Genomic DNA, 17,631 nt, shown 5'->3' on the forward strand with positions numbered 1-17,631 from the left:
GAAGGTTTAGTAAAGTCATCTCAATTATTAGCTCAAATCTGAAGCTGAGGACCTAGCAAGAAGTAGCATTGAGGGGTGGGGTTCATCTTCAAGTCCCTGCTTGACTTCTCAGGTCCATTGGATTTTTAAAAGATTTAGAAATGGATGAGACCCTATGCCCAACATAAATGCACTGAGACCCAGTTAATTTGAATTACTTTTTTAAGACCACAGAGGTACAGAAGTAGAATTTCAATTCATGTCCTCTGGCTCTAAATCTTGTGATCTTTTCACTTCACCATATTGCCTTTCAAGTATATGACCAGATCAAAAAGGGGATTACTAGTACTAGAACTAAAACTAAGGATGCCTCCCCAGAAGCTCCCAAAGAAACCTGCCTCACAGAGAATGACTACAATCTAGAGACAAGAGAACACTATAAGTTACATTCATAGTTTCTCTCCAGTGTGGATTCTCTGATGTAGAATAAGTGATTCCCCATTTCAAAAATCATTTCCCCAATGATTATATTCATAAGCTTTCTCTCCAGTGTGAATTCTCTGGTGTCTAGTAACAACTCTCTTATGTTTAAAAGTTTTATTTTATTTTATTTTTTACACTGGTTACATTTGTAAAAGCTTTCCCCAATATGGATTCTCTAATATGCAGTGAGCTCTACTTTCTATAAAAGACTTTTTATAAAGGTTACATTCATAAGGCTTCTCTTCAGTGTGGATTTTCTGACACAGAGAAAAAAACTTTTTCTTTCTTTTTATTTTCAAAACATATGCATGGATCATTTTCAACATTCACTCTTACAAAACCTTGTGTTCCAAATTCTGTTCCTCCCTTCTTCCCACTCCTTCCCCTAGATGGCAAATAATCCAATTTCATTTAACATCAGTTCATGGAAGTCTCTCCAGGCCTCTCTGAAATCATCCTGCTGACCATTTGCATAGAACAACAATATTCCATAATGTTCATATACCTTAACTTATTCAGCCATTCTCTAACTGATGGTTATCCATTTAAAAAGTTCCCTTTTTAAAAAAAAAAACACTTTTCACATTGGTCACATTCATAAGGTTTCTCTTCAGTGTAGTTCTCTTGATGTGTATACAGTAAGACTTTGTTTATGTCTAAAATCTTTCCACATTGGCTACATTCACAAGTTTCACACCAGTGTGAATTCATAGATGTATACTAAGCACTCCTCTACTTTTAAAAGCCTTTCCACATTGATTACATTTATAAGGTTTCTTTCCTGTGTGGATTTTCTGATGTAGACTAAGAACATCCCTTTTTGTCTTTCTTCATCGGCTACATTCAGTGTCAATTCTCTGATGTATACTAAGAGTTCTTCTATTTTTAAAAGCTTTTCCACATTGTTTACATTCATAAGGTTTCTCCCCAGTGTGGATTTTCTGATGTTGAATAAAAGCTCCCCTTTGAATAAAAGCCTTTCCACATTGGTTACATTCATAAGGTTTCTCCCCATTGTGGACTCTCTGATGTTGAATAAAAGCTCCCTTATGTCTAAAAGCCTTTCCACATTGGTTACATTCATAAGGTTTCTCTCCAGTGTGGGTTCTCTCATGCTCAATAAGAATTCCCCTTTCTCTAAAACCCTTCCCACATTGATTACATTCATAAGGTTTGTCTCCAGTGTGAATTTTCTGATGTCTAGTAAGAGCTTTCCTTTGACTAAAACCCTTCCCACATTGATTACATTCATAAGGTTTCTCTCCAGTATGGATTCTCTGATGCTCAATAAATGTTTTCTTATATAGAAAAGACTTTCCACACTGGTTACATTCATAAGGTTTCTCTCCAGTGTGGATTCTCTGGTGTGTACTAAGAGTTCCTCTACTTTTAAAAGCTGTCCCACAGTGCTTACATTGATAAGGTTTGTCATCAGTATGGATTCTCTGATGATCATTAAGAACTCTCCTTTCTCTAAAAGCCTTCCCACATTGATTGCATTCATAAGGTTTCTCTCCAGTGTGGATTCTCTGATGTACAGTAAAAGCTGCTCGTTTTCTAAAAGCCTTTCCACATTGTTTACATTCATAAGGTTTCTCTCCAGTGTGGATTCTCTGATGTACAATAAAAATTTCCTTATATATAAAAGCCTTCCCACATTGGTCACATTTATAAGGTTTCTCTCCAGTGTGGGTTCTCTGATGTGTAATAAGACTTCCTTTACCTTTAAAAGCCTTTCCACACTCGTTACATTCATAAGGTTTCTCTCCAGTATGGATTCTCTGATGTGTAATAAAAGTAGCCCTCCATTTAAAAGCCTTTCCACATTGGTTACATTCATAAGATTTCTCTCGAGTGTGGATTCTTTGGTGTTTAGTAAGAAATTGTTTCTGTTTAAAAGTTTTTCTACATTGGTTACATTCATAAAGTTTCTCTCCAGTGTGGACTCTCTGATGTCTGGTAAGACTTGCCCTTTGAGTAAAACAATTACCACATTGGTTACATTCATAACATTTTTCTCCAGTGTGGATTCTCTGATGGTCAATAAGATCTCCCCTTTCTCTAAAACCCTGTCCACATTGGTTACATTCATAAGGTTTCTCTCCCATGTGGATTCTCTGATGTCTAGTAAGATTTTTCCTTTGACTAAATTCCTTGCCACATTGGTTGCACTCATAAGATTTCCTACCAGAGTGGATTCTCTGATGTGCAATAAGAGTTTCCTTTTTTATAAAACCTTTTCCACATTGGTTACATTCATAATGCTTCTCTCTAAGCTGGATACTTTCATATGTTGCATAAATTTCTCTCCCAGTAAAGTTGTAGAGACCATCCCCTATACATCTTTGCTTGTGAGTTTCTATAATAGAATGTTTTAGATCTGCAGTAGTTTCCATCATTCCAAGTCTGTTCATTACTTCTAAAAAAGAAAAGAAAGCAACAACAAACAATAAAACAAATACAGACATGATGCAGGCACACACACACACACACACACACACACACACACACACACACACATTGGAACCTCCCAATAAACCTGTAACATCACAGAAAGTGCCTTCATTCTCATGGATGCACAACTCAGGTCATCAGTTCAGAATGGCTGAGTGACTTGACCCAAATCCCAGCAACATAGACTAGAATTAACATCTTGCAAATGGGCATGCTCTGCCTACAATATGTGACAAATTATCTTCACTCTCAATTTTTCCTTTTCCCTTTCATTATCTGTACATTTAATGCTTTTTTTTTTCATAGATATGACATTTGGTGTTTATATACTAAATATTCAAATTATTCCATGATCTATCTGACTATAACTATAACAAATTTCCATGATGATCACTTTCAATTTTATTTTTTTCTATTACATTATCTGAGGTCATATTCAGAATACAGTTGTGTTCTTATTTACCTGAGGTATAAGAGATTTTGTTTTGACCCATTACTTTTTTTTTGAGATGGCAAATACTTATTTCTTTCTAAAAAGTTATCATTATGTGTCTCCTGCATGTCCTAAAAAACACACATTTTAAAAAGTGCATGAAAATATCCACATCTGAAAATGTGTCTCATATAGAAAATTGAGTTCATCCTCCTGTGATATGGAAGGGATTTCCTCTATGGCAATCCTTTCCCTTTTGGAAGCTCACAAACCCCTTAAAGGACTGAGATAATGATTCAAGGGATCTGTACCACAAATGGGTTAGTGACATGTTAAGTGGTAAATAAATGTCTGATTTGGTTATAAAGATAGCTGTCCTCTGGGACCACACAGATGTACACATTTCCACATTAACAGCTGTCTTTTTGCTGTGGTTTCAGTCTATCATGAACACCAATATACTGCTTTGGAGGACTGTGCAGTGAGTCCATCAAACTTTCACTGCTCCTAAGTGCAACAGTCTTTTGGTTTCTCAAATTAACATCAGATTGTTTCTACCATTCCAGGAAGGTTGGGCATTCATGTTCAAATGGCTCCAGGAGTGCAAAGTCCCTCCAGGTTATCTCTCCCCTGACCAGAGTAGTTCTCTCCCTCCTGTGTTACTTAGTAACCCCATCTCATACAATCTCTAATCTCCTCAGTAAGATGTAATCTGGGTCTGCATTCCTGCAGCAGTGATGGCAGGCTTCTTAAAAACCATGGTCAGGAGGCAGGGACAGGAAAAGCCATTATAAAATCAACATGGAAGGCCACAACCTTTCCTGAAAATCAGTTAAGTGTCACTCATTGACATGTGTAAGGTAGTTTTCTAAATTTAACTTATCCTCTGTTTATGTTCCTCTTCTTCTATCTGACAATTTCTCAAAGAAATTAGCTGACAACATGGGCTGCTCATTCAGCAGGAATTCAGTTGCTATCCTTTCACAGGTTGTGAGTATATAAATATTATTAAAAAAACAAAAAACAAAACATAAAGCAATATTTAAAACTGACCCTTGAATACATTAGTCATTTAGTGCAATTTTTATCCTGAGCCAATGGAAATATAAATCTTTTTTTTTTTTTTTTTTTAACAGTAATTAGCAATTGTTTTTGACTGGCTAGATTTAAAAAAAATGAATTTCCAAGTCTCAAGAGGAACTTGTCCAATTCTCCTTCTATTTTCTCCCCCATATTTGTATGACTATTTTTCTCCTGTTTCAAAATCAGAATATAGTTAGAGTGGATAGACTGTGGATAGGGCCTTGAATGAGGAAAATCAGTTTTAATCCTACCTTAGAACCTTGCTAGTCAAGGTATAGGACCTCTGTTTGATTTACCTTCTTTATCTGTAAAATGGACTTAATGATATCAGCAAAGTCCTCAGGTTCTCATGAAGATAAAATAAGATAAGGCAGTGCATGATACACATACAGAGCTGTATAAGTATTAGCTATTTTATTTCACTTTGACTATTTCCTGCTTAAACCATTATTATCCTCACCAATTAATGATGCAATAAGGCACTAAATTTATTCATTTTATCTGGTTCACAGTGGCTTTCTCTATAGTCACTAGTGTGTAGTCTGCCCCACTACTCTTTGACCTCTATGAGGGGATGTCCCTTACATCTCTTTACTTTTCCTGATGCTGAGACCAGGGCTGCCACATTGCAGGCCCTTAAATCTTTACTGACTAGAAAAAAGTTCTAAGAAATGGCTCATCATGAGAATTCCATTGCCCCAAATCCCAAACAGTGATTTCTTATAGGATCACAGATGATCACTGGAAGGGTTCTACAGGGCCATGGAATGCAACCCACTCATTTTATAGATGGAAACTGAGATTCACTGAGGAGCCTAGGACCCTGCTACCAAAAAATATCCAGCAAAGAAATCCAAGTCTGGTTTTTCTCCCTCAAACTGAACATTTACTTCAGGGTAACACCTAGAAGCCTCTTAGATCTGCTTTCAACTCACTCACCTGGAGAGTTGCTCCTGAGGCCTTCTTGGTCCAGCATCCAGGATGCTTCCCTTTGCTCAAAATAAGAGATCACCTCTTTTCTGGGAACTGGAAGCCCTGAGCATGGAAATCATTTACAGATGAAGATGGAGAGAGGTTTGTAATTTAGTTCTCTTTAAGGAAAGAGTTAGGATCCAGAGTTTCTCCATGTTGAAATTCAGCCCCTTATGTTCAGGCATATATGTCTATACCTACCCACTAGTGCTTGTAAAGCAAGAAACCTGAAATAGGACATGCCCACTGTTTGTATAACTTCTTCTGACAGAGAGCCAAAGGCTCTTCCTCCCACCTCCTGTCCTATGAGGTTCCCTTCTGGCAGAAACTTCTGATCCCATACCTGGGGAAAAAGAGTTATTGGGCTGCAGCAATCTTGGGTCTGATCATTAGGGACTTTGGATTCAGCACAGTATCCAGAAGTTATAGGGAGTTGGTAGTACAGTGGAGAGTCCTGGGCATAGCGTCAGGTGTACCCTGAGTTTGAATGAAACCTTAAAGAGTTACTGTGTACCTCTGGGCAAGTCAATTATATTCTGCTAATTTGCCTGTTTCCTCATCTCTCAAATGGGATAACTATATCACCTAACTTGGAAAGTTAAGATAAGGTTAAAATGACACAATATTTTGTTTTATTTTATAAACAAGCATTTCCATATCACAGAAAAATAAATATGGTAATTGCACATGAAATTGTAAATCTACAATGCACAACTTGCTATTCCTTTCAAATAGACAACAAAATGATCAAGTAAATTTTTTCTCTCCACATTGCCTGCCTCCTAGAGATGGCTCCCATTACATAGAAATGTGTAATCATAAATAATAAACATATGCACATATGCATAAATATATATACACACATATATTCATATGTAAAATTATGCTATACATATTTCTGTTTATCAGTTTTTTCTCTGAATGCAAATAGCATTTCTTGATTTGTCCTTTAGCATTAATATAGGTACTTAGGATACACAAAATAACTTATTTGCTGGGAGTTATTCTTTAATATTATTACTGTATTGTAAAGAAAGTGTATGGCATACCACTTAGCAAAAAGTAGGTAAAAATAAATGCTTATTCTCTTCAATTCCTTTCTCACCATTTTTGCTGCAATTTGAGGGCAATGCAAAGGAAGCTTAATGAGACACTTCCTATACTAGGGACAACTAGCTGGTTTGTGCTACAAATTGATGCTTATTAAAAAGAATACTCCAGAAGTATTTGAAAAAAATTCCAAACATGAACAAGTTGAAAGGAAAAGCTGCCTGAACAGTTTTCAGAGAATTGGTGGACAATATTTGCATCCAGATAGAGGCTAACTTCTAAGATTAGTTCCATGTTGGAAATACTTCCATACAGATTTAATCTCATAACCAGGAACTTAAGCTAGAGCTTCAGGAGCAATAAAGGATATCCCCAGGTTGCTAATATATAATGCAAAGACCATCCCTTTCCCTTCTCTTCCCCTACTCACAAATCCTCCACGCTAGGGAATGAAGGTATTCCCTTTGATTGTGCAATTATCAAGGGAAGTGTCCTTACCCAGGGAGAGCAGGTTCCGGGCATTCTCCAACATGACCTCCTTATACAGTTCCTTCTGAGAGGGGTCTAAGAGGCCCCACTCCTCCTTGGTGAAGTCCACAGACACATCCCTGAATGTCACCATCTCCTAAACAATCAAAAGTCATAAGATATGGAGCTGAAAGAACCTTCAGAATTAGAGTCCAAACCCCTCCAATTTAAAGGAGGAAATGGAAACACAGAGAAGGGATTTGCCCAAAGGTCATAGGCTTTCTGAGTGTCAGAGTCAACCCTTGAGTCTATGGTTATTAAGAGATTGATTGAATTTAGGAACAGTTGAAATAAAGCTGAGAAATGACTTCTTATGGAATGCATAATGAAATGGCATCCTAGGGCCACAAGTCATATTCTTTACTGAATTCTTCCAAACCCTGTTCCTTTGTAACCCTACTGCTCTCCCAACTTCATTTCCTATTTGTTATGGGACAGAAATTGAAATAAGGTGCTAAGTCAGTAGAATTGATAGCGACCATAGTTATCTAATTTAGCATGGTGCTTAACAGTTCTCTAGTTCAATACATGTACTTAGTACTTATTATAGTTCTACAAGATTCATGCCTTTAAGAAAGCATATATAAGCTAGGAACCTCAACCAGGATTCAGTCTGGGAGATTCAGAAGCAAAAGAAGGAAGCAGGAGCTTAAGCTCTTGGAACCAAGGAGAGAGATAGGCCTCTAACAAAGCTAACCAGGCACCAAGAAAGGAGACAAGACTTAGAAAGAGACAATAAAGGATTTGGACTTTAATACCTGGCTACATTGGGGTGATTACTGAACTGAAAGGAAGACTGCCTCCAGAGAAACCCAAGAAAACCCCAACAAGAGAACATTGCATTTCAGAGAGAATATTATAGCTATTTCCCACTCCTTGGGCCTGTTTTACCTCTTCCTTTTATCTATAACCTCTTCTCCCAAATAAGCCATCTTTTGCCAAAGAAAATAGCCATTGTGAATTTTTCACCTGTTTATTTTGAACTAGGAATGGCTACCCTGACCTCATCATGGTCTATGTGTATTACACATCTCACAGTTTATTTCCTTTATTCTGTTATTTCACTTGTGAGCAACTGAGGAATTTATTGCTTTTCTATACTTTTTGTGCTTCCCAAGGAGATGACCACATGGGGAGTTGAGGAGGAGGGTGGAAAGTTGGAAAAGTATAGCAAGACAGGAGGCCTGACCTTAGAGGTGGTTCCACTGATTAATATTCTTATAGTAGATAGGGGACCTCACTCTGAGGCTTGGGGGGTTTAGTGCCTGAAAAGGCTACTTGTCTTGGGATTAGGATAGTTGTCACTCTTGGGGGAACTAGCACTTGGAGGAGTAGGAGAACATGGAGACAGTGTTAACATTTCTAGGAGGCCATGGAAGAAATATAAAAGGACAACAGGAGATGATGAATATCTGGAAGGGGATATTCCCTGCTAGTAGCTGGGTTCTCTCTGACACCTGCCCTGATACACAGTGTTCTGAAAGGGAAGACATCTGTATGGTTAGTCTACAAGAAGCACAGAGCTCAAAATGGGGACCTTGGAGTCTTTTTGATAGTATGAAGTGTCAAGGAAAAAAGAAAGACCAGGTGAACAGAGGAGCTATATGACAGAGGACAAGAATCTCGGCAAAACAGAAAGGGAAGATGGACAGGTAGGAGAGGGAGAGAAATGCTTGTTAGATAAGAAAAATGGATGAAATTAGAAAACTTATGAACAGGACTAGATGAAGGTCAAGAGAAGGAGGAGAATCTACAAGAGAACTAAAAGGAAAAAGGGAATAAATAAATGCAGAATGAGATAAAGTAGAAGAGATGAACAAATGTTTAAAGAAATTTGAGGTAAAAGACTTATGGTCTCCTAAATGGGAAAACAGAGGAATATGCATATTTTTTTTCAACACATGTTATATTTACAAAAATTAACCATTGGGATGCAGAGATACTGTACCCAAATGTAAAAAGGCAGAGATAATCAATATACTTTTTTATTCCTTAAAAAAATAAGAATGAAAATTGGTTGAGAGATCACCAATAAGATATAAACCTAATAAATTTACTTGTCACATATTACATAATGACTGAGTCAGAGAAGAGTACTTAGAAATTATAACTTTATTAAATATAATGGCAATTATTAATTAAACAATATCGCAAAATTTCTGGGATTCAGCTAATGCTGTCCTCAGGGGGAAACATAGACTTAGCATCACACATTAAGAATATTAAAAAATAGGGGCATCTAGGTGGTACAGTAGAGTACCAGTACTGAAGTCAGGAGGACCTGAATTCAACCTGGCCCTAGACACTTAACACTTCAGGGTTAAAAAAAGAATATAGAAAAACAGAATAACTGAATATGCTTTATAAAAAAATAAAAATAAAAACTAGAAAAATAAATGAACAAAACAAAAATAAGTACAAAAGACAAGATATTAAAATTAGAAGGGAAATAGATAAATTCGAAATAAAAGAAAAATGACAAAACTAAAAATGGCTTCTTTTTAATGATTCATAAAGTGGAGAAATCCCTTAGCTAATCTGATCAAAAGGAAGAGAGCATAAAATCCAGTCATTGAAATAGCAAATGGCAAAAGTGAAATCACAAGAAAACCAGAAGAAATAAAAGGCATACTTGATATATAATATACATTTCATGCTAAAAGAGTTGAGAAGAGAAATACTGTAATAAGCCTGAAATATTCAACTTATCAGAAAATTCTATCAAAATTATAAAGAATAGCTAGCATCCATACTTCACCACTAATTTCAACAAACAAGAAAATATCCTACAAGAATCAAACACAAGCCCAATACTGAAACCAAAGAAAGTCCAAATAGAGAGAATAAATTACAAGTCAAAGAATGAATGTTGTCTCCTCCCTCCAATTTTAAATTATCTAAGATACCATTCATTATGATCAAGTGGGATATCTACCAGGGAGGGAAAGATATTTCAACATTAGGAAAACATTAAACATAATCACATTGTAAATCACAACATCCAAAACTACAGTCAATTCAATAGATAAGGAGAATGCTTTGGATAAAGTACCACACTCTTTTGTAATAGACATTTAATTAGAAGTATAGTCCTAATGGGGCCAGAATTCTTGGAAAGTAAGCTCTAGAGTAAGTCATGTTTATGAATACAATAAGAGTACTTGAGGGGAAACTAAATGGAAAAGAAAAAAAAAAAAAAAAAAAGAGTTCTGTGAAAGAATCAAGTTCATAAAACTTTGCCCATAAAACAAATTCTCCAAAAACTTATGGAGACCAATTGCAAGACCCAAGGCAATGACAAATACTAAATCAAATTCAAAAAACTTTTAAAAAGGGAAGAAAATGTAAGATATCTCAAAGTAAAAGTCACATAGAAAAGGGAGCAAGGCAAAACTTAAGTATCATTGTCCAGCAGAAGGCCCTGAAAAAACCAGCCTAGACATAAGACTTCAAGAAATCAGTTATCACATATCTTTGAAGTCCTGCAACAGTGTCATCATATGTCAGAGAATCCAGTTGAGAAAATGCAGCTACAAGAATTATGATAAGACAACTGGCTAAGGAAAATGCTAATGAGGTTTGTAGAAGAATTATATGGGGACTACACAAAGATGCTTCTTTAGAGGAGATCATAAGACGCTGTGCCACAGTGGGCAGAAATGGCTATTATACCCAAGCTATGACGCAAAATGTGGGAAGATAGGGTCCCTCTTGGTAAGTGACTTCCAGAGAAACTTGTTGATGCTTTCAATATGGAAAAATAGGGCAACTAAAAGCTCAGTGTAGGTATAGAGATAGAGTGAGAGGACAGGGTGAGAGAAGAAGACCTAAAACCCTATGTCCAAAATGCAACTGGGCTTCAGAAGGTAGATTGACTTAGGGAAATGAGAGGCATGGCCCAACTCCAAGACATCAAACAAAAAATGGGTGGGGTATGATGTCAGCCAAGGTTACACTCAGAGAGTCTTTAGAAGTTCAGGACTCTGATGTGATCAATCAGCAGAGAAGCAATCTGATAGAAGAAGGAGATTATATGATCAATTAGTCAAAAAGCAATCAGATGGGAGAAACAACTGGGGAAAATATAGGCTTTTTTAACCCAACAGAAGAACAATGTCCAGTGCAAGCAACTCCAATGGAATTACTAGATGATGAGGAGAGATCTAGAAAGTGGTAAAATAGAAGGGACTAGATAAGTTAATTGCTTAGGAGAAAGGGTTTACTTGTATTTCTACAGATGGAGAAGGAATCAGATGGGTGTCAACGAGTAATCCTTATTCACCTAATCCATCAGGGACAGACAGAAAAAGAGGAAAAACCTTGAAACAAGAGGGAGGATAGAGGAAGAGAGGGATCAGTTCTGAGCAAAACAAACTCAAAGGATGTACTTGAATATATATTGTTCTTATTGAGGGGATAAAGGGATTCTGAGGCATTGATCAGAGTTGCTGTGTACATACACAAGTGTACTGCAGGTGTGTCACATGTATATATGTGGATTATAGATGGAGAAGGCGTGGATAAGTAAGAGTCATAAATGTAAGGGCAACCTATGGTAGTGGCCTGGGAACAACGAGGAATCACACTGCTGCCTGCCTCTTAAAGATGGCAGACCCCGGTGCAGAAAGAGCAATAGGTTTTAGGACATTGACAAGTGGACCTTTTTATTGTTCAGAGGGACAGAACCTTGTGTGAATGGGTTTGGTGTTGTTTGTATTCTCAGGGGAGGGGAAGCAGGTGAAAAAGTGAGACAGTGGATCTTGGGTGGTACAAATGTGTGTGAGTGTATGTGAATGTGTGTGTATGTGAACATTACATATACATACATGGGAACACTGATCAATTAGTTCCTGAGGCTTCATGAGGACATGTTGCTGACCCTTGGAGATATATTATTTAGATATAACCGTGAGAAATTGTGCTTTAGGAGCTTCAGGGGAGCATGGCCACATGAGAACAAGAGGAGGAAGAGAGACTTTGGGTGCGGGATGCTGGGTGGGCCCAAAGGGAGCAGATCTGATCCCTGGGGAATAGAGATTCTTGATGAAGTGGAGGACCTCCTCAGTCCTTTGTAATGAGGAAAACATAAAACCAAATGGGGGCTGTGTGTCTCAGTGCTCAAGATGTCAGGGGCCCAAGGAATCATCTGAGCAGGGCAAGAGTTGTTACTATTCTTTTTCCCCCTGTGTTTGTAAAGAAATGATCCATACACTGCAGCTCCACAGCCCATCACCCCCATTTACAGAAGTGGTTCTGACTTCTGATGTTGGTCAGGACTGTGGATGGACTGCACTCACCTGAGGAGGAGATCTGAGGCTCCCAGGGCCCATTCCCTCTGGCTTCTGGCTCCCTGTGGAAGTAGCAAAGCAACCAAAGTGACTCCATTTTGGTAAGTGACACCTTCTGGCCCACAGTCTCAATCTATCTCAGGGTCTTCTTGCTCCTGTCCTTGAAGGACCCACAAAAGAAGCAACAGCCAAAGCTCTTACAAACAGAGGTCACACCTAACCTTGGTGTCTCCCTTTGACCCAGTCCCTATTTGGGACAGGCCTAGGTTACCAGAAGAAGCTGGAGAGGGAGAAGCCTCAAAGAGGAAGAGAGGACTTTCCTTCTGCTTAGAAAAAGAGTAGAAAGACTGCAGGGATTCTTGGTGGAGTGTGAGATTCTCCAGGAATTACAAAGGCCCTGGCTCTGCCCCTGGGGGAGAGCCTGCACCCTACAAAACAATTCAGGGAGGATCAGGGAGGCTCCCCTCCATCTTTTACTCCTCTTCTTCTCCCTCTTTTCCCCATCCTCCTAAAGAGACCCCAGAGATACAAGAGAATTTGGGATGAGACAAGTCAGCCTCTGTAGCTCCAGAGTCACATCTCTCCTACTACCTGATCCTCTACCTCCTTAATTCCCCTCTTCCCAACTAACACACCCATTCTCATTCTAGACAACAGATGGAGAAAAGGTAGAGATGGGAAAGGCTCTGGAATGGAGCCCCCAGGGAATGACTAGGGGAAAGCTGAGCCTAGAAGACAAAATCTAATCTGCAATTCAACTCTGAGGGCTCAGAGAGAGGCCAAAGAAGCAGGAGGTCTGGGGACCAATAAAGGTCATGATATGGAGGTCAGAGCCAATGGAATGAGATGTGTTCCTGGTGGACAGCTAAACCTGGGAAAGTAGAAAGACTGTGTCTTGAGGTCTACCTAGGGGAGGACTGCTGGGACCTTCTGGGACAGCTTAGGCTTGGAGTTGGAAGGCAGGACAGCTGAATCACTAACCAAGAGATGAAATGGGGAGACAGGACACCTGGGTGCTGATCATAAAGCTGAAATTAAGACTCCTAGATTTCTATGTCTAACAAAGTCTTAAATCTGGCAAAGGTGGCCCAATGGGAAATCTGGGCATATTGGGAAGTGATTGGGAATGTGGAAAGGGTTTAGGGGTGGGGAGCTCATCCTACAGGAAGCCTTGGTGGAATGGTGTGCTCCTGGTGAACCTGGAGGTCATGTACCACAAGGTCAGAAGAGGAGGCCCAAAGGCAAGGGCAGCCAATGGAAGCCAGAAAATATGGGGAATGGTGGCGCAGACCTACCTGGGAGCTGTAATCCTGGCCTGGCTTCCTGAGTGATGAGTGGTCTCAATTCCAAAAGAAAAATGGAGAGAGATCTGAGCTCCCAGGGAAAGAAGGGTGAGAGCTGAGCTCCTGGGGAGAAAGCAAGGTAGATCTGAGATCCCTAGGGAAAAAGGGGAGAGATATCAGCTCCCAGGGAAAAAAAGGGAGACCTGAGCTCCCAAGGAAAAAAAAGGGAGTCCTGGGGAAAACAGGGAGAGATCTGAGCTCCCAAGGAAAAAAGGGGAGTCCCGGGGAAAACAGGGAGAGATCTGAGCTCCCAAGGAAAAAAAGGGGAGCCCCGGGGAAAACAGGGAGAGATCTGAGCTCCCAAGGAAAAAAGGGGAGTCCCGGGGAAAACAGGGAGAGATCTGAGCTCCCAAGGAAAAAAAGGGGAGTCCCGGGGAAAACAGGGAGAGATCTGAGCTCCCAGAGATAATGGGGAGGGATCTGAACTCTAAAGGAAAACAGGGAGAGATCTGAGCTCCCAGGGAAAAAGGGGAGAGATCTGAAATCTCAGGGAAGGTAAAGCAGTTTCAGTTTCAGGGAAGGGAGAAGGAGCAGGAAGGCAGAGCGAGCCCAGCTCAGACTTCCTGCTTCTGGCCAGCCCAGTCTGGGAGTGTCTTGTTGGTCCCAAGAGCTCCACCCTGTCCATCCCCCCAGAAGGCTCGAGCCCTTTCCTCACCCAGGGCCAGGACTTCAGTCAGGACTGCCAGTGTCTCTCCTGTGTAAGTCCCGTCCCCATCACACAAAGATCTGGTGCTTTAAACTCCTCCCGCTCAAATTGAACCTCGCCAGCCCCACTCCAGGCTGCTCACCTCCGAGAACTCCTCCTCCCCAAGGCTCCGTCACTTCCTTCTCTCCCTTCCCTCCCTTCCCTCCCACACTCCCTCCCTCCTCCTGAGCAGAAAGCCTGCCCTGCTGAAAGAGCCTCACCAGACTAAGGAAGGGAGTCCATACTCTGATCAACTGGAAGCAAAGGGCTCTTGGGGAAATTGGGGAGCCATACAGCATTCTTAAGGGTTACAGAATTCTATTGAATTCTCCCTTTGTCATTGTGATCTTGACGCTCTATAAGCAGATCAGGACTTAATTCAGCATTAAACGATTTGGTGAGGAATAAGAACAAGGAAGAATAAGAATTTAAGGTGAAAAGATCAGAATTCCTCAGAAAGGCTTGGAGAGACCTCCATGAACTGATGCTGAGTGAAATGAGCAGAACCAGAAGATCGCTGTACACTTCAATGCTGTATGAAGAGGTATTCTGATGGAAGTGGAAATCTTCAACATAAAGAAGATCCAACTCACTTCCAGCTGATCAATGATGGACAGAAACAACTACACCCAGAGAAGGAACACTGGGAAGTGAATGTAAAATATTAGCACTACTGTCTATCTACCTAGGTTACTTACACCTTCGGAATCTAATATTAAACGTGCAACAAGAAAATGGTATTTACACACATATATTGTATCTAGGTTATACTGTAATACATGTAAAATGTATGGGATTGCCTGTCATCTAGGGGAGGGAGTAGAGGGAGGGAGGAGAAAATCTGGAAAAATGAATTCAAGGGATAATGTTATAAAAAAATTACTCATGCATATATACTGTGAAAAAATGTATAATTATTACATTAATAAAAAAATAAATTTCAAATTGGCAAACATGAAAAAAAAAGATCAGAATTCCTCTGTACTACTGTATAGGCACTGCTCCCTCCTCTAGCCTTGATTTTATTGGATTTTGACTATTCTCTTCCCTTCTCCCCTCCCCTCCATTCTACTCTCCTTAAGCCATTATTATCCCCTCTAATTGGTGATTTAGTAAATCACTAGATTTAGTATCAGTATATCCAGTCCACAGTGGAGCCCACAGTGTGTTTCTACCTCATTGTTGGAATATGGTCTGGCCTACCAGTCTGACCTCCATGAGAGCAGGGGATGTGCTTTGTACTTCCTTTTGCTCCTAGTGCTTAGCCCGGGGCCTGACATGTAGCCCACATTTAAGTGTTTGCTGACTTGAAGAAATAAGCTCATCTTGGCTCACCTAATCCCTTTAAACACTTTCAGGAGAATTTCATGCCCCCAATTCCCAAACAGTGACATCTTATAGGATCATAAATGATCCCTGGAAGGGACCTAACAGACACGGAGTGTAACTCCCTCTTTTAACAGATTGGGAAACTTAAGATTCATTGAGCAGCCCAGGACACCCCTGCAAAGAAATATTGAAAAAAAGAATTCCTAGGCAGTTCTTCCCTAAGCCTAGCACAAGTCTCTTGCACCTGCTTTTCCCTCCCTCACCTGGAGAGCAGTTCCTCAGTCCTTCTTTTTCCAGCATCCATGGGGCTTCCCTTTGCCCAAAGTAAGAGATCCTATCTTCTCTGGGGCCTGGAACCCTTTGTTAGTGAAATCAGTTAAGGATGAAGAGGGAGAAAAGCTTGTAATTTAGTTCTTTTTAGGGCAAGAGGCAAGGAGCCAGAGCTCCTCCATTTTGATTCACTCCCTTAAATTAACACATACATCAGTCTGTATCCTCCCTCATTAGTTCTTGTTTAACTCAAAATAGGATATGCCACATTATTCTGTCATACAATTAAAAAAAAAATATATATATATATATATGCTTCAAGGGGCAGCTAGGTAGTGCAGTGGATAGAATGTTGTCCCTGAACTCAGGAGGACCTGAGTTCAAATTTGGCCTCCAACACTTAACACTTCCTAGCTGTGTGACCCTGGGCAAGTCACTGAACTCCAACTGCCTCAGCAGGGAAAAAAAAAAAAAAAAAAAATATATATATATATATATATATATATATATATATGTATTTACACACACACCCCTATATGTATATATATGCTTTAAAATCTTTTATTTTTTCAAATTTTTCAAAATATTTGCAAAGATCCTTTTCAAAATTCACCCTGGCAAAACCTTGCATTCCACATTTTTCTCCCTTTCTTCCCCCATCCCCTCCTCTGGAAGTAAATAATCCAATATATGTTAAACATATACAATTCTTCTATGCATGTTTCCACATTTATCATGCAGCACAAGAAAAATAAGATCAAAACAGGGGAAAAAAGAGAAAGAAAAAAGCAATCAAACAACAACAAAAAAGTTAAAATACTAGGTCATGATCCACATTCAGTCCTCACAGGCCTCTCTCTGGGTGCAGATGGCTCTTTCTATCCCAAGTCTATTGGAATAGGCCTGAATCACCTCATTGCTGAAAGAGTCCATCTGAATTGATCATTAATTACATAATCTTGTTGTTTGCCTTGTATGAGCTTCTCTTATGCAGGACTTCTTCTGAGACAAAGCCAAAAGCCTTTTCCCACTTCCTGCCTCCTATCCTGTTCAGCTCCATTCTGGAAGAAACTCCTAACCCAACAGATGAACAAAAGAGTATTATTGGGGCAGAGCAGCTTTAAACCTGACCAATGGGTATCTTAGTTTTGGGACACCTTCTTCATAGAAGGATGGATTCATCTTGAGGTTTCCATTATCTAGAAATTAAGGAAACCTGATAGTAGAATGTACAGAGATGGGCATTAGGCATTCTGAGCATTCTCTACTAATCATTGTCTCTTTCAATCTGTCTCTGTATTTTATTTCTCTTTATTATTCAATCTCACATTCCGTATTTCATTCTGTCCTTCAGGCACATTCTCCCCTTCTTGCTTTAGCTCATTCTGCTTGCTCTATCTGGCTCTTTCTCATTGTCTCTGCCTGTCTTTTTCTTTCTTTTTTACTCTTTCATTCTCTGTTCTTTTTTTCTTTCGCACTTTCTCATGTTCAGGCTATATCTTGGTTGCTCTTTCTTTCTGGCTGTCTCCCCTTTTATCTTTCTGGAAATACCAGTCTGTCTTTTAGTCTCTCTGTCAATCTCTCTCTCTCTCCTCCCATCTTTCTGTCTTTCAGTTTGTTTACCTGTCTGTTTTTCTGTCTGTTTTTCTCTCTCTGTCTCCCTCTCTCTCTCTCATGGCATTTTGTTCAAGAGAATAATATTCCAAATACTAGACCCATCCTGCAGAGGAACAG

General features: G+C 39.5%; 1 protein-coding gene across 3 annotated transcripts; it reads right to left on the reverse strand.

Moving 5' to 3' along the window:
* Positions 1-1,028: 1,028 nt before the first annotated feature.
* On the reverse strand, positions 1,029-14,408 carry LOC141540476 (uncharacterized). 3 transcript variants are annotated; one of them, XM_074264580.1, is made up of 6 exons: positions 14,269-14,408; positions 13,566-13,676; positions 12,280-12,332; positions 6,953-7,079; positions 5,372-5,467; positions 1,029-2,881 (listed from the first exon to the last, which is right to left on the reverse strand). In XM_074264580.1, exons 3-6 carry the CDS (start codon positions 12,310-12,312, stop codon positions 1,293-1,295), a joined length of 1,845 nt encoding a protein of 614 aa, XP_074120681.1. In that variant the 5' UTR covers positions 12,313-12,332; positions 13,566-13,676; positions 14,269-14,408; the 3' UTR covers positions 1,029-1,292. The 3 variants fall into 3 exon arrangements, with proteins under 3 accessions (XP_074120681.1, XP_074120682.1, XP_074120683.1); XM_074264581.1 differs by having other exon boundaries at positions 13,566-13,707; XM_074264582.1 differs by lacking the exon at positions 13,566-13,676.
* Between the last annotated feature and the right edge of the window lie 3,223 nt (positions 14,409-17,631).

The sequence above is a fragment of the Sminthopsis crassicaudata genome, chromosome 4 (genome assembly GCF_048593235.1).
Source record: "Sminthopsis crassicaudata isolate SCR6 chromosome 4, ASM4859323v1, whole genome shotgun sequence".
Taxonomy (NCBI): Eukaryota; Metazoa; Chordata; class Mammalia; order Dasyuromorphia; family Dasyuridae; genus Sminthopsis; species Sminthopsis crassicaudata.